This window comes from Lepisma saccharinum, chromosome 7, assembly GCF_977018435.1.
Source record: "Lepisma saccharinum chromosome 7, izLepSacc3.1, whole genome shotgun sequence".
NCBI lineage: Eukaryota > Metazoa > Arthropoda > Insecta > Zygentoma > Lepismatidae > Lepisma > Lepisma saccharinum.
In genome coordinates this window covers 58,279,586-58,304,374 of record NC_139235.1, presented here as the reverse complement: position 1 = coordinate 58,304,374, position 24,789 = coordinate 58,279,586, and the positions used below count along the sequence as shown (strand labels likewise).

At 40.6% G+C, this 24,789-nt stretch overlaps 1 protein-coding gene across 4 annotated transcripts in view; it reads left to right on the top strand.

Annotated features, from left to right (window-relative positions):
* The window catches only part of LOC145989864 (DNA-directed RNA polymerase I subunit RPA1-like), a 275,207-nt gene that overhangs the window by 11,379 nt on the left and 239,039 nt on the right, over nt 1-24,789 (top strand). For all 4 annotated transcript variants that reach the window (XM_083125325.1, XM_083125327.1, XM_083125326.1 and 1 more), the window contains exon 3: nt 1,116-1,292. In XM_083125325.1, the coding sequence (XP_082981451.1) occupies nt 1,116-1,292 (177 nt within the window). The remainder of the gene's footprint in view (nt 1-1,115; nt 1,293-24,789) is intronic.

The following is a 24,789-nucleotide window of genomic DNA, read 5'->3' as shown; positions in this document are numbered from 1 at the left end:
TAAACCCATCTAGTGTGCCCCCACCCCCATTACCCATATCCGAAGTTTCATCATCCTCCGTCAAGTCATTTTCAAATTAGAAGTGCGGTGCTGGACTTTTGCCTCACCCTGTATTTGTGTGTGTACATGTGTGTGGGTGGAGAGACAGTAATATGCAACGTCGAAATAGAGAAAACATCTGCTTGTACCCGTGAATATTTAGGAAGTTCACCTTGAAAACTGGGTATTATACTTGTACTTGAATTTTATCATGATCCTAGAGTGGCTCCACCCATGTATCCTCTTCTGTTTACCTCCTCATCTATACTTCCACTTCTCTCAATTATGCTTCCTAGATATTTGAAACTCTCCACTATCCTCAAATCTTCCATTTCTATCTTTATTCTTGGCACATTTCTGGCTCTGTTTCTTGTTGTTATTAGCACCTCTTTTCTGCACTGAATTTCATTTCTGCTCTTTTAATTTCCTCATTCCAACTATCAAGCTGTCTCTGTACTTCTTCTTCCCTGTTTCCCCTTATTACTAAGTCTTCGGTGAACAAAAGGGCCTTCATCTCTTCCTCTCCTCTCATACTAGACCAAGGTATGTCCGTAGCAAATTTCTTTACATTATTACCAATAGTTTGATTTTTATAAGCAAAAATCAGGTGCCAAGAGTGAGTGAGACACCCTGTATAACTGAAAATTCAAGCGAAAACCACACCTTATTTGATTAGCACTACTATCAATGAAGGGGATCAATTAGTATGTAGACAATATCCTCTGGGATGCATATGTTACTATGGGTGGATTGTGTTAAATAAAACCATACCGGATGTCTATGATAGTCAAAACACCTGAATTTATTCTTTGAGTTATGTTTCCTTTCCATTGCAGTAGATTTGTATTAGATCTTGTTTTGTCTGTAGTACAGCATTGAAACAGTTATTGAGTGTTTTGATTTAGTAGTCGGGGGTGTCAAGTAACCCAAAGAAAGTTTATCCCATTTTCAAGGAAGTTGCACCCACACTATGGACACATAATGATATGGGGCAAAACATTTCTGTATTTTACAATGTTATACTTTAACTTGTGTGTTTCTCGCTATTGATTAACTCTTCATACTGTTCTCTACAGGTCCAACCAAAGACAGAGAGGATGTTTGCAAGACATGCCATGAAAACTTTTTCTACTGTCCAGGCCACATGGGTCATATAGAGCTTCCTTTGTCAGCCATCAATCCTCTTTTTCATAAAACAGTATTTCAAATCCTAAAGATCACGTGCTTAAACTGTTTCATTCTGAGAATTCCAGGTAAGTTATAATTTGAATTTTGTAAATGTAAATGAGGTCTTGTCTTTAAATTTCATGAACTTTCTAATTCCAAAATATTTGCTCCCAAAAACTGTGCTGCATATTTGCATGAATGTTTTCACTAGAGTACTGCATCAGACCACTTTCGCTCGCTCAAACTTATTTGAATCTCCCACTCTCGAGCATGCTACGCTCCTATGTACTGCAGTCGTAGTGGAATGTTTGACATCATCCCGTATTTCAGAGCCTAATGAGCAGCACTATCAACCTAAAACCTGTACATGAAAGAAAACCAGTGTATGCAATTACAATTCTAAATAATAATTTTGTATATTATGTAAGACTCAAATACACCACACATGAAAGTATGCAGTATCTACAGACCAAGACGTAAAATGGATACACATGCTGACAGACCTGCCTAAGCAAGTACAAATATCGTATCACAGTGCAAGAAGTACGTGTACATAATTTTTCACTTACCGAAAAGAATAATCATATTCTGCAAGACAATAAAATGCAGTTATAACATACAATCGAACATCATTTCAATGCATAAAATGTTAGTCTAGGTAGTTTCAGCCCATAATCATCTATTTCATTTTCACATATCTCAGTAAGATATACTAAACTGCATTTTAACATGGAGATGATAAAAAAAAAATAAGATGCTGACCAAGGCAGTTTATTAAGATAAAAACAGGGTTGAAACGTTACGTGTTAAGTGTTTTTATCTTAATAAACTGCCTTGGTCAGCAACTTATTTTTTTTTACAATGGAAACAAGGCTTAATTATATTACAAATGGGGATGATGACTATGTTCGCTTATTTTTCAATTTCACTTTGTCTTTTACTTCACGATCCATATTTGAGGGCCCACTACCATAGACAAATTACGGAAATACGTCTACTAATAGGGTTTGGGAGTTTGAGTGTATTTCACTTGTTTTTCACTCGAGCAGAAGAACTATCAATTCTATGTGCCATCTAACATTGCCCGTGGGAACTATTTGCTGCTCGAGTGAAAAACGCTCATTGCAGTACTCTAGTTTTCACTATGTAACTCTGTTTAAGACATATATATCAAGAGGTGCAAATACAAATTACCAGGTTGGATTTCTGTAGTAATAATAATTTTAAAAGAAGACACTATAAAAATGAAGTGGCAGTTTCCCATGATTTTTCACTTTGTATCATAGCATTTTGAGGCATCGTGAAAAGTGGCACCATTCTTGTAGAATTCGAGCATGTACCTCCTGTCACATGGGATGCATATCAGTGGTGTTTGTCCGGTGACAATAGAAAATAATTTCCTGACCGCTTCCAATCCATAACATAATTTTGATATCTCTTCTACTACAGAATTGTAAAAGCCTTGCTAGGTTGGAAACGGACCATAGGGGGAAGCGTTAGCTCATAGCCACTCGCTTATGCTGGAACTTCTTTTTCTGAGGTACCTAGATAAATGTAAACCTATACAACTCTTAAGTGAATGGCAACTCACACATTTTAGGTTAAATGACCTTAAGACTGCACTAGCACAGTTAGTGTTAAAGAGAAAAGGATATTACCTGTCTCGTGTTCGGAGAGATGATAATAGTTCCAAAGTTAACTATCACACACACACACACACACACACACAATCCCATAAGTCTCTTAAACTGTCCCTTAACTTCTCTAACTGTCCCTTAACTTCTCTGTACTTCTCACTCGGTACTCCTCTCTCCCTCTCCTTACAATTTCCCCAAACGAACGTTCCCTTTTCGAGCTAAAGACCGAATGTCTAGTCCAAGACTCAACTTGCATCCTCTCCAAAACACACTCCTCCTACTTCCTTCTCCCCCCTCCATTTTCTCTCTTGTAGCTAGAAATCATTCTGCTGAAGTAATGCATTCTTTTCATATTTCCTGCCTTCTACAAAGGTAAGGGTAACTCGAGAATGAGAGGTGGTTACAGAAGTGAAAGCATCAGGATGCTGCTAAACACAGTAGAGGGAGGGGGTGGGGGGAGGTAGCATGGGTTGGTGACTCCTTGAATAGGAATGATGTCATTCACTCTTGATCGGCATAGCAACAGCTTTACAACCTGCAACTAAGAAAGCCATTTCTTGAACCTGAATTGTACTGTGCATTATATATATGAGATATAATTGTGTGTTGCTTTTCCCCATCAAAAACCTGGTGCACATTATGCACACACGTGCATTATACCAGGTGGTTATAATTAAAGTGACGGTGTTCAGAGTGGTACAGCACGGGCTGTAATGAGAGTAGCAGTCTGAAACTTCGTATATATGCTAATGAAGCAATGCGCTCGCGAATTATGCAAAAAAAAAAGTTCCAATTCTCGCCACCAGGGTAAAAAATGGCGCTGTAAGCAGTCAATACTTGGTTTAGTTACAGGAAAAACACTATAAATCGCAGAAAACAATACTCTTTGTAATAAAATACCGCTACAATTTCACTATTCGAATTACATGAACATTACTAAAGGAAAAGGCAACAAGCGTCACCAACCACAACCAGGGAGCTCACACAATGGTTAGGCAATGTTACCGACTTTGACGTCAGAGTTACGGAAAATTCCTCGTTTTGACTGCTTACAGCGCCATTTTTTACCCTGGTGGCGAGAATTGGAATTTTTTTTTTTTTTTTTTTTTTTTGCATAATTCTCGAGCGCATTGCTTCATTAGCATATCTACGAAGTTTCAGACTGCTACTCTCATTACAGACCGTGCTGTACCACTCTGAACACCGTCTCTTTAATTATAACCACCTGGTACATGTGTAAATAAGGTATTTCTTTTTGCACTTACCTTTAGAAGCTACTTGGCTTTTCAGCTTCAAAATGTTGCTCATTGCAGCTTGCATTGATTACATTTGTAGGAGCATGTATGCATTGCCTCTTTTGAGATACTATGCAGTACTGCTGGTGAATTTTCCTTCATCAAATCTTATCTACTTCTTTCCTCTTTATGCCTAGATGCTGAGGTGTTGCAGAAAGCTCTCCAATTGCTTTGAACTTTCACTATCCTCTGTACCTGCTTCTTTCTTGCCTCCCCTATAAGACATGGATATGCCCATCAGTGCTCGGTGGATTTATTCAACATATTCTCCCAATACAATGCACTTTTTTCATTACTGCAGACCTTGCAAATATAAGTCCAAAAATTGCTCTGCAAACCAAGCCTCTGTGTGATTAATGATGTCATCTGTACTATCAAAATGTGTACTTTTCAGAACCATTTTTTAATTGGGAAGTAGATAATAGTCTTATGGTGCCAAGTCTGGGGAAATATGGGTGATGCTCCTGTATCTGGAACTGCAGCAGCTGCTTCAGTTTGTCCATTGTTTAACATGCGTTATGGAGGGGCCCATTGTCCCTCAGAAAGACCCTTTTCACCAGCTTTCCATGTTGTTTTCCCTTGGGTGCCACCTTCAGTTTGTCCAGCAGAGATGTATAATACATGGCATTGATGGTTGCACCACATTAGAGGTAATTGGCCAGCAGGACATCCTAGAAGACCATGCCCAGAATTTTTGCAGTGGACTGCTGTACCCTGGCCTTCTGAGCATGGAGAACCGCTGTTGTGCCATTCTGCTGTTTGCTGTTTTGTCATGGAATCGTAGCAGTACAACCATGTTACGTCCACCTTTACCAGTCGTTGCACAAAACTGAAGTTATCTACTTGAAATCGGGCTGAAACTTCTTTGCACTTCTTCACCCGTTCACACTTCTGATAGGCATTCAGAATTTTGGGAATCCATTTTGCTGCAACCTTCCTCATGCCCAGTCCTCATGATAACCTTCGATCATCAAGAATCATCCTGGATGGCTTCAATCATCTCGGGTGTGGTCACAGAAACTGGTTGGTCTGATCTCCAGCCCAAATTGCCCACATTTGAAATTCCCTGCCCAATTCTTCAGTGTTATATATATTTGATGGTGCCTTTTCCCCTAGTATCGTGGTCAGGTTGTTGTGAATCCTTAGGTCAGAGCCCATTCAGGAAGAGGTACTTGATGAAGACACACTGTTCAAATTTACTATTGTCTGGAATCTCCGCTGGCATTCTCAATTTGGACCCTGAAAAAGAGAAGTTAGTTATTTTATCCAGACATGATTTTGCATGGTAGGTTCATATATTATGAGTACTGATGGTGCTAGTTTGTATTCTGGTTAGCTCAAACCCACGTAGGCTGTGAATTTTTCAACCTGCTCTCGTATGTGTGGTGCTATGGAAAAATCATATGTTCATACTAGAAGCCGCACAATTACTGGTTGCGACTCTCTCTTTGGAACTCATTGTACCTTCAATTCCAAGACTTTACCTTCATATGATGATGCGATGAGATCCTACAGACTTACTCGTCCAGAATTGAAAGGGAAGGGGAGCAAAGAACCAGCAAATCAATTCATTTCTGAAGTGGCAAAAAATTTGTAAGAAGTGTAGTTCATAATGCATGAGGTAAATGTGGTTTAAGTATTATGTACGTGAACTTTTGTTTCCGCATCGCAGGGTTGGGTATTTTTTTCTGTGTATCTTTATTGATGGCCAGAATATAAAAAAAGGATGTTAAAAACTGTACTTACGTATGCGAGTATGTTGTTCCAATATTTCTTACTGTAGAATGACGGTATATAAAAAGCTCGTCGTTCACTCAAAAAACTTGCATAATAAACCTATTCTCATGTGGAAAATGTTAAAAAACTAAAAAAACCTGCATGTATCACTATACAACTTGCAGGTTCGGCCATTCCTAGGGCGAGGATATAATATTTTAAATGTATCCACACCAACCCTTGTCCACAATCCTTATATTACATTTCGACGTGGTACTATGCTAAGTATCTAGTTTTTTCATACGAACCTGAAGAAGGGGATAGTTAATCTCCGAAACGTCGTTCTACAGTAAGAAATATTGGAACAACATACTCACATACGTAAGTACAGTTTTTAACGTCCTTTTTTTATATTAACATCCATTATTACAGTGCTCAAAAAAGTTTTGCATATTCAGGGTTTGTGATCATTTTATTGTACTAGATACATGATATCATATTCAAGATTACAGGGGAGACATACAAACAGACAGAAAACAGTGCAGTCATGCAGAAGAAACAAAATTACACCAGAAGCACAAGATTGAAAATGTGGGATGCGAAACACAAAATAAAGGCAGTGCAATACCATGTACCTACAGCTCGCAGGCATGCTTGGGATCAACAGATGGGAGTTCAGTAAATCGAGCCCGAAGACATGCTTGAACACGACGGGGCATGCTAAGGATAAGAGCATTCAACTTCTCCTGAGGAAGACTGTCCCACTCTTGAATGGCAGCCTCCCGCAATTGCACCTTGTTCACAGGAGGATTTTCACGGCTGACAATTGATCGCTTCAGGTGTCCCAATGCATGTTCCACACAGTTCATATCTGGAGAATGCCATGCATATCAAGGAACTCTTGAACCACTTTGGCACGATGTGGTCGAGCGTTATCATCCATCATTAAGTCATCCCCCACAGTTGTAGAGAAACCTGCTACCACGGGTTCGAGAATAGCGTTTCTGTACATCAGACCAGTCATGTAACCCTGGAGGGGAATTAGGGGTGTACGTCGACCAAACATGATTCCACCCCAAAAATGATGGAGACCCCCTGTTGCTGGTGACGGTCCTGGATGAAGAGCTCGTTCAATCTCTCCTCTGATCGTCTCCAAACCCTTATGCTTTTGCTTAACGGGTGCAAACTGATGGTGACCTCGTCTGTAAAGAGCGTGTGCTCCCACTGTTCCTGACTCCATTCGCTGTGCATTGTTGCCCACTTTATACGGTCTCTCATTTGGGTGTGGTTTCAGAGGAACCTGGGGTATGGGTCTTCCTAACGTCAATCCTTCCTCATGAAGTCAATTCCGCACTGTCTGATTGGAAACATTCGCTCCTGAGACGCTCTGCAGATCCTGGCACAAACTGGTAGCAGTTGTAGTTGGTTTACGACGTGCCGAAATCATCACGTACCGATCTTCCCTGCATGTTGTTTTGCGTGGCCGCCCTGTCCTTGGTCGATCAGCAACTTTGACAATATCCCTCTTGCATCAGCGTTACAATTCGAATGCGGCCCGTAGCAGAAATGGTTGCTTGAAGCATGTTGCCCTTCGTTTTCCACCCGCTCTCTGTGTAGTTTCCAACTCACAAGTGCGGATAAGACACGGACAATGCCTCCCATCGGGCTGTTTTCAAATTTGCTCAGGGATCATGTGGCAACTACTGCCCTCTATCTGCTGAATATCGAACTCACTTGGGGCATTATGTCCGGTATCTGGCTCGGGCATTGCTCACATAATGAACATTGTATACCTTTTGGGGATATCGCGACTCAAACTGCATGCAATCATAATATGCAAAACTTTTTTTTAATCACTGTATAATAGGGATGTAGGAACATGATAATTTCAAACTCAAGTGGGGTTTTCTGAGACAGCAACATTATTACGGGGTTATATGCCTCGTTTACCCACATGATAAAAATGCATTGTTTCCCCCTCGGAGAAAATCTGTGGACGTGCCCTTGCCCCCCAGTGTGCATGCCTATGAGAGAAATGTCACTAAGAATGAATTTTAGATGCTCAGACAATGAAAATATCCGGTGAAGACCCGACACATATGTTCAAAGTGTGAGACATAAATAACAGCGGCAGCTAAAAAATCTGGCAAAGCCAGGCTTGCTCGGAAGCTTAGTGGTAGAGCAGTGGCATGGTATGCCAGAGACCTGGGTTTGTTTCCAGGTCGAGCCTGCATTTTTTGCTGAAAAAACTATGTAGTACATCTCCTGTGTGTGCCTAATTTAAAGAATTTACATCTCTACACTGGGAGGAACCAGGCAACGTCGACGTCTACAGTGTTTCAAAGGCAACAGATCCCATTGCAGTAGCACTAGCAGAGACTGATTCCACACAGGTACAACAGTGGCAGCGAAAAATTAGGCTTTTGCCAGGCCAGCTCAGTAGCTCAGTGTGGAGCAGTTGCACGGTATGCCAGAGACCTGGGTTCGAATCCTGGTCTATTTTTCGATAAAAAATCTACATATAAATTTCATAGCAGAGGACTTCATCAACATGATCGACTGGGATGTGTGCATTGTAATAAGTCCTCTTATGGTTACCCATTTGAATTCTGACAATATTAAGGAAATGGTGGATGAGTGCAATATTGCTGAAGCAGTTATTACTCCCATCTCATGTCTCAACCAATCAGCTGACAGACTGAATAGTGAGTGATGCTGCATCTTCTGTTTGTGGTGAAAGAGGGACAGTTGTCTATATCAGGTCTAAACTTGATGTAAGGAAGAAAATAACATACTATGAGAGGAAATTGGATTGTTTGGCACAATGAAAGAAGAAAAATGACAGTCAGCGGGATGGTGGTTGGGATGGAACTTACTGGCAGCCACCTGAACATGGCAAGTTCTGGGTTATTGCAACCTTCAGTATTACACTACAGATGCATGCATTCATGTCCATGCTTGCATATGCACAGGTTTCATTATTATATTTGATTTTAGCTAGAACCATTTTAACTACAGGGTGCATCATGGAAAATGGACAGTTTTAAAATGGAGAATTCGTAGCAGAGAGAGGGGGTAGAGATGGAAGTAGCCTTTCATTGAACTCGCTCAGCCATGCCATTTTTGGCTCTGTTCAGATCGGCTCAACGTTGCATGCAGCACATGCAATATCAGTTGCAATCATGTCATCGTGTGCTCACGTTCGACAGTTTCGTGAAAAGTGCTGAATGGACCCATGATGCCCGATATTGAAACAGTGCTGAAAGAGCTGCTGTGTTTCAGTAATCGACTTGCCACTTTGCACCCAATTGTCGTATGCGAATACACAATGCTCTAATGTCCATGGTGCCATGACTGCAACTGACATTGCATGTACTGCTGCCATGCTTAGCCAAGCCAAGCCAAGACGAACTGAGCCGAAAATTGTATGGACAAGCGAGTTCAATGCCACCCTACTCCCATCTCTACCCCTCCTCTCTGCTTGAAATTCTCCATTTGAAAACCATCCGTTTCCTGTGATGTACCCTGTACTTGCATTTTGCCATACAGGTTGCAGTTTGCATTAAGCGTAGTCAGTGGCGTATGCTGGCTATAAGGAGTGGGCAATCTCCGACCCTTGATTCATCCACCCACTCCTGAAGTCTCTCTGCAAATTTATCTCAGCATCCACACAGGATTTATGAATATAATATCATATATGTGAAAAATTTTACCTTATTGTTGGGACTACTATCGATTAATTGTTGTGATTGCAGTTAATCTATGTTTAGAATTTCAAATAATATAACAAGAAAGTAAATAAAACCTGTAACATAGAATATGAAAGGAATGTGCTTGTGAAATAATCCATGTTATTGGATTAAATGAATTAGGTTATTTTATCTCTCTTTTCTGCCACTTTTGGCTAATCGCGATGAGTGATGATATGGAAATTGATGAAGGGACATTTACAAAGAACACCCATGCTAAGGCTGGGATTCGAACCCTGGACCTCTGGCATCGTAGGAAGCTGCGCTAACACTCTGCAATGGAAGTCATCATAATTTCTTGAATTTTTAGTTTAAATTTTAATTTATTTAATTATCTTCATCTTCAATATTTAAGCTTTTTCCTTTTGACAAATTCTGTTGAAATAGCCGAGACGAGGAAGACACAAGCAATGTAAAATGAGAATTAACATGGAATTGGTTTACAAATGTTATTCAAATTTCAGTTTTTCACACACTTTCAGGTGTATTTTCCCTACTTCCTTTTTCAGTATGTAATTTGTGAACCAAGAATTCCCATTTCTGAGAAATTTCCCTGTTGTAAACAACACAGGTCCTACGATACAAAGGCTAGCGGGGAAGAATGGCAGAAGAGGGCACCAGCCGAGGGAACGGTAAAGACTCTAGAGTGCGACTGATGGACTCTCTCCACAAAGAGGTTACCCTGGCCACGGAATCATCCACCTGAGGAGCAGTGTTTTCTTCCCCATCTCCCCTCCCTCCCATCAAGGGATTTAAAGGGAGCCATTGGAATCTCACCCTGTGGAGATTCCAGCCGCTGGAGAAAGCCTATCGGACATTCCGCAGCAAGTGGTTGAAAACATTCTTGCGCTCAAAGCAAAGAGATGTATGAATCAAAGATTGGTTCGGAAGAATATTGTGAATAACTATTAAAAACATTTTTTTTTAATTATAGCTGGGTCATCTCCGATTACCTAGATGACCCAGAGTATACGCCACTGAGCGAAGTCCTGCACATTTTTTATTTTGATACAAGATGCAGACCCACGATGGCTACTCATCGGAAATTTCTTGAATTCTGGGAATTATTGGCTCCGGGAATTATTCGTGAATTCTACTTGAATTTTTATCCGTAGACACAAGGACGTATCTAGTTTGATCAGTTCGGAAGAGCCCATATCTACTATCAAACTATTAATATACCATATAGGCCTACATATAGGTAAAGTATGTGTGTGTGCTTTATATATAATCTTGTTGGAAGAGAACATTATTTTCTCCTGTATTCCCCCAAAATTTACGGATATAGACTTGCGAAATCCACGGCCATTATTTTGGAATCTAAATGCAGAATTAACTCATTAACTTAATGGCATCTAGACAGTCGTTAAAAATCGATACATTTTCTCCTAGTTCAGATTTGAGACACAAAGAACAACGTCATTAGTCCTTACTCCTTAGATTTGTAAATTTGCTTGAAGAAAATTCAGAAGTAAAGAAAGCCCTCTTCCGTGGGTTTAGATATAAAAAGGTGCTGTATCAGGTGTACAAGTATGACAACGGTGCGAAAATGAAATGTTTGTGTAATAAGTTCAAGATAAGAATCACATCTCGTATATTGTTAATACCAGAATCGAATCCTGCGCCCTTTAGTACAAGGTGACACAGTTAACCACTATTCTATGGGACATGCACGAGTCTTTTGTGGCGTCGTACTGTACACATTGGAGAATGATGACGATATATAAGAAAATTCATGCACACATCTAATTTCTGAAAAGTAATCTTCCTTGCATGTGCAAAGCTGAATATATGTATGATGGCAATAGAAACAACAAAATTCCCGCACGCTCACATTATTGCGCTCTATCTTTGGTACGACATGTTCAGACGGGATCAAATGAAATGTACTTCCCTTTTCCTACCAACTCAGAAGCGAGTTGGAAACTCTTCATTACTCCTGTGTAGATAAGAAAGTGGGAGAGGTAGTAGCAGACAAGGCTATCACGCAGTCTTGGCAGTTTGTGGAAGGATTTTGTGTTCCTAACCCCCCGCCTCTCTCTCTCCCTCTCTCCCTCTCTCCCTCCCTCCCTCTCTCTCTCTCTCTCTCTCTCTCTCTCTCTCCCTCCCCCCTCCCTCCCCCCCTCTTGTGTTTGTGTGTATGTGCATGTGTGTGCGCGCGTGCCGACACGTGTTTCATTTTAAGTTTGACGTATTTTTATTGTATCGACTAATTGCTGTCATGATTGGGAATGAACCAGGTTAGCAATAATACAAAAAATTCCTGCCATGTATAGTTAGTAGTAGTAAAGATAAGGCAAAGTTTGCCGTGCGTATAGAACCGTGCCATGAAGGTACATTTAGGGGATGTGGCAGTACTTCAATTTTTTTGAGAGGAAGACGAGTTGGCAGCTTCACACTCAAAATTTCACTTCGCCGACCCCCATGGTGGAGTGGTTAGCATATCGTGCTACGATGCCAGGTGTCCTGGGTTCGAATCCCGGACTGGGCATGGGTGTTTGTGAGTGTCCATTGATGAATTTCATCTTATCATCACTCATCCCCATCTTCGCAATTAGCCAAATGTGGCAGAAAAGCGAAGTAAAATAAACCAAATCAATCGAAATTTCATTCGCAATGCATGAAAACGAGATCACAAGCACTCCGTGATCCTACCGGAATCTCGCATTTACAGAAGCTAACTATGAAACCACTTCTCGAATCAAACTACTTCGAACTAGCTGACAGTCTTCGATTGTCCCCTAAATCAACATAGTAGGGTAAAAAGAAGCAGATGTTTCTTAAAAATGAGTGCAAAGTTACACCAAGGAAGGATGCAAAGTCGGTACATTACAAAGGCTTATTATGGCCTTTCCCTTCATTACAGGTTATGAGCACGGGGGTTGAGTGCGGGAACCTGAAGGAACCGCGACATCTTTGTCATTCATCCCCTGCCAGAAAAGTGACAAACAGTAGAATTTTGTCTGTAGCAATTTGAAAAGCCTATGTCCTTTCTGAACCATAAAGTAATTAACCCAGAAAGTCCTAGCAACCTGCAGCTAAATCATCTTGTTTGTGATTTCGGTGCGGCCGACAACCAGAGCCAGATGAAGAGAAGATTTTGTGGGAGGGGGTGACCTGGCTTAGGCCCCTGGTGTGCATAAAGGGAAAGTGTGTTTTCAAAAGGTCCCCGACTTCCCAGAAAGGGACGGGCCATAAAATCACGGCATTTCCTAACAATACATCTCTTTGTGTTCAACCAAAGTGTATGTCACCGTTATCTGAGCGCTTCAAGTTCTGTCGTTTGCGGGACTTCTTGAGTCTGTTGCCAACATGGTGTCAATCAGAGTTCCTTGATTCTGCCAAGATCGTTCCACCTGTGAATTGGCTCTTCAGCCTGAGTGGTAATAGACATGTTGTAAGGAGGAAAGTTGAACTGGAAAATTACCTTCTTAAATACGATGAACCTTTGAAACATCCACAGATATTTATTCGGGGGTGGTCCGTTTGACAAAACATCAATATTCTCAAAATTCTTCGAACAGACTGTGTAAAACATTGCAATACTCCAAAAACTGAACCAGCTCTGCAACACAAGGAAAATACCTCATTAAGCAATCAATGTGCCTTCATTAAGTTGGTAAGTTCAGTGTGGCACTATATTTTAAAATATGCTGATGGAATAAATTAATAAAGTTTGTTAAATGACAGCGACTCCTCACCACAAGAATATAATTATTCTTTACGGATATCCCCTATAACGGTTGGGGGATTCAACGTGCTGATCTCACATCACCCCATTACTGGTTTAAGATCTTCACACCTCTAGGTAGGATTGTGGGAGGGAGACTGGCAGTCGGGAGATAGACCAAAGCCCTTCCAGAGCTGTCGAACCACAGGTTATTATTTATTTATAGATGCTTAAACACATGTCTTTCCAGTGACTTATTGCAAGGGTTGGTTATTGTACTTGACTCAATAAAATAAACTTACTGTGTGAGGCAGATTCATACGAACCAAAAATAGCCAAAATAATAACAATAATAATAATAATTTACTTCAAAATGACAAAAATGTATTTACTTGTTCTTGTTTAAATTTTTGATTCTTCGAAACATTTGTTGAGTTGGTGTTTAAGTCCACTTTATGCACAGTAAAGCTGATTAGGACTGGACCTAAGTTGAATGTAAGATCCGGACCACCATGTGCCTCCACCCATGTATCGAACTCGGGACCCCTCGATTACAAGGAAACAACACTATCACTGCACCATCGGGGAGGCAACATTTGTTAAGGAGTATTCTCAAAATCAGTCTTCACAAAATTGAGAAAAATATGTGACTCAAGAAATCGTACAGTTTGTGAAGATAATTACTTTTAACACGTTGCGTGTTTTAGACTGTCAATAGTAGAATAGTTATTTGGTGCGAATAATACTACTTACCCAGAGATATGATAATCTACATAGGCATCCTGCCACCATTATACTTATTTAGCGTGTATTGCGCTCTGATTCAGGACCACTTGTAACTGTTTGCATATATGTGGTTTACCGCTGCACAAGTGTTTGTTCTTCAATCTGGTCACAAACTACTCAAGCTCGAAACATTGTTTAGACGCAATGGCAACACCCAGCACCCAACCCTGCCTGTTGTTGACCTGCGATTGCTAGGGGTGGAAAGACTGCTCCCTCAAAATTCCGAGAAACATTGAAGTGCTAGGTTCCTACACTGACATCCACCAGGAAAACGAGAAAGAAATGTATTGTTTGGGGCTTGTGCCACTCTAATTCAAGAACAGTGTTTCAAACTGAAAGCAAAATGTACTGAAACACTATTTTGCAATATTGTCATGAAAGTAAAATTTTTAGCAAATGTAGAACAGTTTGCCGAGGCCATCCTCCTCCCTAACGACGTCCCTGCGTAAACGTGAAAAATTACAACTTGTATTAATCCAACTCCTGTTCACATTTTATGCAAATAAAAATTATTTTCGTAAAATTTTCTTGCTCGTTTCGCTCGCAAATCCTGCTTTTCTTAGTCTTATCAAGTTTATAATCATAGCTAGGGGTTGGCGGGAGTTGGCCCTGGGTGCCGAACTATCTAAATGAAAAAAAAGTTGTAAAATTGATGGATTGATTTGTGGTTTTAAGTCCACTTTATGCACAGAAAGGCTAATCGGGACTGGATCTACAGTTTAAAGTTTGATCCGAACTACTGTGCCATGTGCCTCCACTGCATATCGAACCCGAGACCCCTTGATCACAAAGTTATGATGTAACCACTACACCGTCGGGGAGGCACAAAAGTTGTAAAAGAGAGAATGCATTGGCGTCCTGTGAAATTATTTGCACCCTCTTAAATCAATATTGATTTCAGCCTGCAAAAAATTAGATCCAAAAAATTTCTTGCTCGCTTCACTTGCATTGTTTCATTCTTATCCATAATGCATTGTGTTGTGAATTTTCAGACAGAGAAATAACACCTGTCTTCATTGATTTTGTTTTAAATGCACGAACACTTGTTTGGAGGAAAGGGAGCGTGCACATTTGAGACAATATGGATGAATTGGTTGTGTAATGTATTTAAATAATATATAAAGGGGGATCAACTGAAACCCGTTCAGTGGTCATAATTCATGAAATAAATTTTATTTCGAGCTGAAACTGGTACACTGTCTAGAGGCGTCTGTGGTTAGCGCTCAGTAAAAATATTGTTCAGAAGAAGTCACCATGAGCGTTGAGACACTTGTCCCACTGTGTCACTAACTTACAAATGCCGTCCATGTAAAATTGCGAAGGCTGAATCTCAAACCAATCACGCACAGCGCCCTGAACTTCAGCGTCAGACTGAAATCTCTGACCTTTCAAAGCCTTCTTTAGAGGCCCAAAGATGTGAAAGTCACAAGGTGAAAGGTCAGGGCTGTAGGGCGGGTGTCGCAACATTTCCCACTTGAATCGTTGAAACAAATCCTGCACTTGGTTTGCAACATGTGGACGCACGTTGTCATGCAACACAATGACTCCAGCGGTCAATAAACCAGGCCTTTTGTTTTTGATGGCTCTCCGTAACTGTGTCAAGGTCTCACAGTAGCGTGCGGCGTTGATGGACTGTCCTGGTTCCTTGAAGTTGAGCAATAATGGTCCATGGCAATCAAAGAACACAGACGCCATAACTTTTCCCGCAGACGGTTGCGTCTTGAACTTTTTGGGACGTGGAGATGAGGGGTGTTTCCACTGCATAGTGGAAGACTTTGAACTCGGTTCAAAATGGTGGCACCAAGTTTCATCCTCAGAAACAATGCGCAGCAAGAAGTCGTTACCTTCCAAATGGTAACGTGACAAATGTTCAATGGAGCATCCCATACGCTCCAACTTTTGGTCCTCCGTCAATACCCTGGGTATCCACTGCGTGCACACTTTATGATAACCCAGAGCGTTCACAATTTTGTGAGCAGTACCATAACCCATGTTTAACTCGTTTACTATGGATCGAATACTCATGCGTCTATCTGCAGATATTGCCGCATTCACCTTTTCACACATGTCTTCTGTGGCAACAACATGTTCTTGACCAGGATGGGGATAATCAGTGGTTTGTTCACGCCCCTTCCGAAACATTCTTGCCCAGTTCAGCACTGTTGTTTTGGATACGCATGCATCACCATACATGTCTTCCATACGCCGGTACACTTCAGCTGGTTGACAACCTTCGGCACTCAGAAACTGGATGACAGCACGCTGGTCCTGTTTGGACAGATTGGGGATGTTGAACACCATCTTCCACTCGTTATACCTGCAAAACGGAAACACATATAAACAACATTCCTACACCCAACACACAGGGACATTAGCCATTACACACTATTGGACATACAATATCCTCCTACACACTATACCAATAATACATGGAATGAACGGGTTTCAGTTGATCACCCCTTGTATGTTGTATTTAATATGTATTAAAGAAACTTTGAATATGTACACAATTTAGTGTCCACGTCGATCCATGTTGCATATATCATGCATGAAAATTATACATGTTAACGTAAAAAAGAATTATATTTGGAATGCATATATCAAGCATTTTCTGTCTCAAAAATAGTTTGTGTGCTTGTTTTCCATTATGAAATTGAATGTGTTGAAAAAATAATTCAAATCGTTTGTACGAATGCAAATGCTTTATCACCAACTTCTACCCCCTTTTTGCATAATTCACGAATATAATAACGTCTTTGATACTACTACTATTAATAATAATAATATTTGTCCCAGCTTGGGCATGGAAGTTTGTAGCTGTCCATTCATCAATTTCTTCATATAACTCATCCCCATCTTCACAAATTAGCCAAATGTGGCACAAGAAGCAAAGTAGAATGAAACAAAATCAATAATAATAATAATTATAATTAAAATATTATTAACACTATTATTATTATTAGTACTTTTATCCTGGCACTTTCTCCCTGCCCACCCAGACATTAATTCGTGGTTGCACCTCTGATTGTAAATATAAACTCAGCACCTTCAATTAAATATTTTTATTATATTACGTATACTATTTAATTGAATTATAATTTTTGGATGTTGGAATCACATAGACCCTTTATATTATTAAGATATTTGTGTGTGGATGTTGAGAGGTGGCAATACTCAAGGTTGAAATAGAGAAAACATCAGGTTGAATTTTTGGAAAGTTTGCCTTGTAAACCGGGAATTATACTTGAATTTTATCATGGTCCTATAGTAGCCATCCTGAGATCCCTCTTGATGTAAGGCTAGAAATACTACTAAAGGGCTATAATTTTTGTGAGATGTTTGCAATTCACATTCAGTGGCTTGAAAAAAGTATTCCCAAAATAACAACACACCCTTAGAAACTAAATGTTGGATCTTTACGAAACAAATTAAAAATTCATGATGCAGCAGATGGTCCAACCCCCCAACCACGACCCGGCAACACCACCTAATAACGAAAAGCAGAAAGCACAGCTTACAACATAAGCCAAGAAACACACACAAGTGCCGCCAGATGGGAGAATATGCAACTGCTGCCATTCAGGAACAAAGAAGTGATGCACTACCATCTCCTACATTGTACCCTTAGTGAATAATGGCAGTGAGTCTTCGAAATTAATCTGAAAAAGAAAAAGAAAAAAAATCCAATTCTGCAACACGGAAACACAAAACTTCACGTATGTAATATATAAAAAATTACTTGAATATCTATATATACATAAAAATTAGACAACCCTTAACCACACTAAGTGGAACCACTAGCCATCACTTCACACTAGCCGCACTAAACTGACACCGAGAAAATCTTCAAACATAAAATTACGACCTCTGTGACTCAACCTAGTTCTTTATATAGCCCTTATGAAAAGTGACATGTAAATTGCAATTTTCCACCCCTAATGGCTTTAAATGACAAACTTTCAAAGCATACTGTCTTTGGCTTGCTTCTGAAGTCAAGTAGCCCAATATTACTGCAAGCCATGCTTGAAATCTGCATTGAGAAAATAATTACACTGACATTAAACGACAATAATATTAATCATGAAGAAATATGTGGAATCACCTAATGATGGAATCATTACATTAACACATTCCTAACCTTCACCTGTGTGAAATGCAAGGAAGTTAAAACCTTAAGGTTTTATGTTTTCATAGTGTGAGCCAGTAATACTTTCATTAAATTAGGCACACACAGGAGATGTACCATATAGAATTTTCAGTGAAAAATGCAGGCTTGACCTGGACTCGAACCTGGGTCCGGCATTCCGTGCCATTGGTGATCTACCGACCTGACCTGGCATTGCCTGATTTTTCGCTGCCGCTGTTTTACCTGTGTGGAATTGTCTCTGCTATTGCTACCACAACAGGATCTGTTGCATTTGAAACACTGTAGATGTCAATGTTGCCTGGTTCCTCCCAGCATAGAGATGTATATTCATTAAATTAGCCACACACAGGAGATGCACTAGATAGAATTTTGCAACTACAGTATTTCAAAGGCAACATATCCCATTGCAGTAGCACTAGCAGACACGATTCCACACAGGTAAAACAGCGGCCACAAAAAATTAGGCAAAGCCTAAGCTCAGTGATAGAGCAGTGCCACAGTATGCTAGAGACCCGGGTTCGTGTCCTGGTCGAGACTGCATTTTTTACTGAAAATTCTACATCTTATAATACTTTACTGATATAACCTACACAAAAAAAAATGGACAAGGGATTCCCCAAAAGCTCTTCATTCTTAAAATAGGTGCACATAGCTCACACTATTATCAGTAATAGTCTGGTTGTGATGCAGAAAAATAACAATTCAAAGGTCAAGTTGATTTCATCTTATGTTTCTACATCTCAGCTCACCAATATAAGTGAAACCAAATGTATTTTGAATGGTATGGAAATGCTTTCATCGACCAGATATTTACAGGAGATGAAACATGGATTTCACTCAACAGCCCCTCCAGTAAACAACGATTATTGGCATCATGCTCACTAAATGCATTTGTTACAACCTGTCATGTTTTCTGTGCTAGCGATCACTCAACAGTTTCTGTGCCAATGAGAAACAAGGAAAAAGTCACCTGCTGGTCAGTGAGGAGCGAATGGAAGCCAGAAGAGGCACTTACGCAGACACTGCTGCCACATTATGGTCTAACTCCCACTTTTTTGTTTGTGTCTTGAAGAAGCTTTTTTTGTAAGCTTGGTGATTAGTGTGTTGTTGAATTTGTGCATTTCCGCATATCTTATGTGCAGCCTGGCTTCAGCTTTACCCAATGCAGGGTTCTCTTGGTCTAAAGCGGCAATGCCGTGTGGTTTCTGCTAGAAATGCCAATGATCAGCAAGCGTGGGAAACAAGACAGGATGTACCAAATGCAGTTTAACCACAAAGGCTGCACAAATTTAAACAAACTGTAACATTCGAAGAACTGATGGCCTTTATTTTCTGGAACTGTCATGAGGTCCCACTTGTTTATTTTATGCATGCCAACCCAACCATCAGCATTGATTCATACTGTGCCAACTATCAGCAGTGATGCATACTGTGCTACTCTTCTCGAGGTCTTCACTGAGCTATTTAGGACCACTGCAGAGGCAATCTCACACTTGGCATTGTTCTGATTCATGACAGTGCATGCCCATATACAGCCAGGCAGACAGATCTTTCTGTGTGATGAATTCCATTGGGACACATTTGACTATCTTCCCTACGGTTTGGATCTGGCAACTTTGGACTTTTACACATTTCACAAGATGAAAAGGGCACCTTGCTGGTAAACGCTTTGCAGATGATGAGGACCTACAGGATGCTGTCAGGGACTGGTTGAATCGCCAGGCAGTCACATGGTACAAGGAGGGAATAGTTAAACTGTCAAGATACAAGTGCCTCACTAATTCACTCTAATAAGTTCAGATTTCATTTTTCCGCACAGTTTTTGTTCGTGATTGATTTTGCCACCTGTCTGGTAGCTTCGTCAGGTACACAGTGTGGCAATTTGAAATCGGGGCTGGTACTGTAAAAAATAAACAAGTGTTCATAGAAAGTTACTTACCTGGGATCATTCAAAGTGCCCTGCCTACCAGTGCATGGAAGGATTGCTGAAATTTGTTTTGTGTAATGCTGTTTGAAATCATTGTCGTAGCATTCTTGATTGTTGGTTCATCATGAAAATAGAAACCTTTCAGTACAGCTTTCAGTTTAGGAAATAAAAAAATAATCACACAGACCCAGATCCGGTGAACAGGCCAGGTGCGACATCACACAGATTGTCTTTCGGGTCAAAAAGTCCTTCACAGTCGGAGCCTTTGACTTGGGAAATTGCCATGAAGCTGACGCCAGCTGCCATCAACCCGATACTCTAGCCTCACATGTGTTATTCTTTGCACAAACGTTTTACAGAAGGTCGATCCGCGTATATGTGTCCGATTTTGAACCGTCACCCCTGTGCACAGAATGCGGTTAAAAGCATGGGAGGACGGATAGAGCCTGTAGTATCGTGGCACTATCATGAGTGTGTGTTGTGTTCATCATGGCTCCACAGGTGAACCGTTTTTGGGAGGGGTACGTAGTAGTTGCACTTTTCCACGCCAAATATTTGGTGTCAAAAAATCAGAAACAGTGCAAAGAACATGGATGTGCCTTGGGTTCGACGACCATCAAGAACATAATCAAGCGGCATAAAAACCACGAGGTTCCAGCTATTCAGTCGCCCATCAGGGGGACGAGGAAGGGAGCATGCACTGCAGTGATGCCACCCGTGTCTCGGAAGCTGCATCGAATGGCACTAAAGGAAACCTCCCGACGCAATGTGTGATGGCCACACGACTCCACGTGGCCCAGTCAACTGTGAACCACACCCTGTGTGAGAAATTAAGCCTCCGGAAGGATTTAAAAGCCGTGAACATTACCTCAGTGAGGTCTATCGGTGTATGGTCTCATCACATACATCTCGTTCTACCAAGAACTTTCTGCCACATATGGCGACAGACATCGGCATTCGGGGTATTCCATTTCACAATATACTGGTGAAGTCACCGGATGCGAGTCCCATGAATTTCTGTGAGTTTGGTCTACTGAAACGGGCACTTTCCTCTCATCGTGTCACCACTCTCCGGGGCCTGCGGAAAGCCTGTCAGGAGGAATGGCAGAAGATTCCACTTCCTGTACTTCATCGTAGCCTCCTACAATGGAAGTTACGGTGCAGGGCTATTGCCAAGACACACAGTGATCACATTAAGGCCAACCGATGGTGGTCCCGTGGGTTTTCATAAGGTAAGTGCTAGTCCAAAATCGGACACATACGCGGATCGACCTTCTGTAGTACCTTAAGATAATATGAAGCAGTAACAGCCTGTCTGTAATTTTGATCTTCAGTAATGATTGCCTCACTTTATCAAACAATTTCAGTGTTCTCACCATCCTTGATGCATCTACATACTTGTCATCTTCAATTGGCTCCCGTCCTTCACTGAAACGCTTGTGTCATTCAAATACATGCATACGGAATAAACAATTGTCCCCATACACTTGCTGCAACATGTGAAATATTTCTGTAACAGTTTTACCCAGGTGTGGTTTTTGTTCCACGTTGCAATAACGATGCACTTTCACGACATGAACCCACACTCAACAATGTCGCTCCAGATTAACGAGTTCTGCATCGATTATTCATGAGATACCCCTCACTTGTTCGCACCACAGAACTCTTGCACAGTGGCCTCACCTACCAAGAAAAAAAATCAGTCCCGATTCCAAATTGCCACACTGTGTATATACTGTCTTCCCGTTGGTGGCATTTTCTCCTGCTAGTTGATGCGGGTCTTTCACTTTCTGCTTCTCCGGCATGGTCCTGGTACTTCCTTCTTTAGCCACGTATAGGATTTTGGCCACAGTGTCAAAGGTGACTGTGAAGAAGTAGGTGAATGAATGTGAATATTCTCTTACATAAATAAAGTTCCTTGTTTCTGCATTTAAAATTGAATTGTTTTTTCTGATTAATTCCAAGGGACTACTGTCTTCATTAGCTGAGGATACTTTGTCTTGGATGGAGATGGTAGTGTGTTGGTGCTTTGTTCCCTGGTGATGGTTTATGTACAAGGTACAGTCATTAAATAACAGGAATTGTATTATAATTTTTTACGAGGATACATACAGAAATGATTTTTGCCTTAATTTTCAACATAGTCACCCTGCTTTTCAACACACTTGGTCCACCTGACCACAAGCTTGCGGATGCCCTCCACAAACAAAGTTTTTGGCATGGTGTGTAACCATCTTTGCACCGCCTCAATCACCTCATTGTCATCTGCAAACTTATGACCCTGCAAATGTTTTTTCAAAGATCCAAACAAGTAAAAATCTAGTGGTACCAAGTCGGGACTGTATGATGGATGTTTAAACACAAATTTCAGATCACATATTGTATTCATAGTATGCACAGCCGTATGGGTGCGGGCGTTGTCGTGGAGCAGCAATACTCCTTTTGAGAGAAGTCCCCGAGGTTTTGATCGTATGGCAAGCTTCAATTTGCTTACCAACATGTCACTGTATCGAGCACTATTCACAGTTTGACCCTTCTCCTGGAAATGCACCAATATAGGACCATTGACATCCCAAAAGATTGTTAGCTGCACTTTCCCAGCGGATGCCTGTGTCTTGAATTTTTTCTTGACCGGAGACGTTGGGTGCTTCCACTCCATCGATTGTCTCTTACTCTCTGGTTGATAATGGTGCACCCATGACTCGTCTCCTGTCAAAATTCGGTGAAGAAAAGCTTCTCCTTCACGAGCATAACGGTCCAAGTGCTCCTGAGAGATTGTCTGCTGCGTACGTTTATGAACACTCGACAGATGCTTTGGTATCCATCAGTTACACACTTTCCTATAGCCAAGGTCATAATGGATGATATTGAATGCAGATCCATGACTCATGTTGAATTCCACGGCAATTTCATCAACAGTGACTTGTCTGTTGGCACAGATTTGCTGGTCAATCTGCTGTTTCACTGTCTCAGTTTCCACGCAAACTGTTCTCCTACTCCTTTGTTAATCACTCACATTTCGTTTTTCATTTTTTAATCTTTCCACCCATTTGTACACTCTTCCCTTACTTAAACACTTGTCTTCATACTGAACCTTTATTCTGCTGTAGATTTCAGAAGGTTTCACTTCCTCTGACCACAAAAAACGAATAACACTTCTTTGCACTTCTTTGGTGCAGGTCGACAGTGGAGTGGCCATGTTGTATGTACTACTATGCAGGTGCAAACTGCTTGATTGTCCCGAACCCAATGTGGCATATTTCTAAGGAACCATTTTTTGTCCAGTGATACAATTTTATATTGTGCATCAATCTCCTTGAAAGTTATAATAAAATTCCTGTTATTTAATGACTGTACCTAATAGTATTAACAATATATATATTTCTCGAGATAACCATAGTTGCTAATTATTAGAAATAAAATACAGATTTTTACTTATGTATGACTTTTAAAGTTATTTCTAAAACCAACATTTTTGGGTCTGTCGTAAATTGTATTGAATCACTAATATTGTAATAGGTAAAGTGCATATTGGAAAGCACAGTTAGAGGATGTAAAGATAGGGCCCCACACACACTTGATCTTGACCATTTTGGAGGTGATATGATCAGCTCCAGCCATCTTTAACCCACCTCCCAGATGCCCATTGATTTGAGGCTGGGTGAGCCCTAGAGCTGGTTTATATGGTGACAAGCTCGGAAAAATTCATCCACCCTGGGAATCGAACCTGGGTCTCCCACATGGCAGTCAGGTGCCCTACCAACTAGACCACAGTGGTAATATTTTATTGCTGATTAATTGTTTTTTTTTTTACAGTTGCTGAAACTGTAAATTTTATATCAGGCAGTAATGTGCTTGTTCACCCCCTTCCTCCCCGATAGTTATTGTAATGGATTGTGCTGTATTGTTCACATAGTGTAATACAGTCACAGATTCATAAGAACATAACAGTGTTTGGAATGTTACTTTTTTAGAAGTAACTAGTTACAGTTACAGGTACTTGCTTCAAAAAGTAACTGAGCTACAGTTACTGTTACTCGATTTAAAAAGTAAATCAGTTACAGTTACTGGTGCTTGAAAAGTAACTAAGTTAATTTTACAGTTACTTCGTACTGAAAATTTTCTTGCAAGCAATTACATTGTATGTACATCTGATGATCATTGACTGGACTAAAATAATATATGAAGACTTACATGCATTTTGTTTATGCTTCTGCATGGTTCGAACGTTGAAGTCTTAATGATATAAGTCTTCACATATTTATATTATTCAGTAGAGGCAGAAGGTATTCATGTAGAGAGGGAACAAATTATCAATTAATTCTCATGAAGGGAGGATTGAGTTTCAAATACGAGAACTACTTTTCAAATCCCCCATAACAACAATAAATAACACACATTTTAAATCGATAAACATGTCATATTTTAACAACACACACGCACAGCTAATAATCCGTGGCTCGACAGCCCTTGAAGAGCCTTGGCCCGGAGACTGCCAGTCTTTTTCCCACAATCATGCCTAGAGGTGTGGAGATCTTCAACCAGTAATGGAGTGACATGGGGTCAGCATGTCAAACCCTCAGTTGTTATAGAGATTTCTGAGACCTGGCTATGCTACTCACTCGTAGCTCCCCAATTGTCTCACAATGGTAGGTT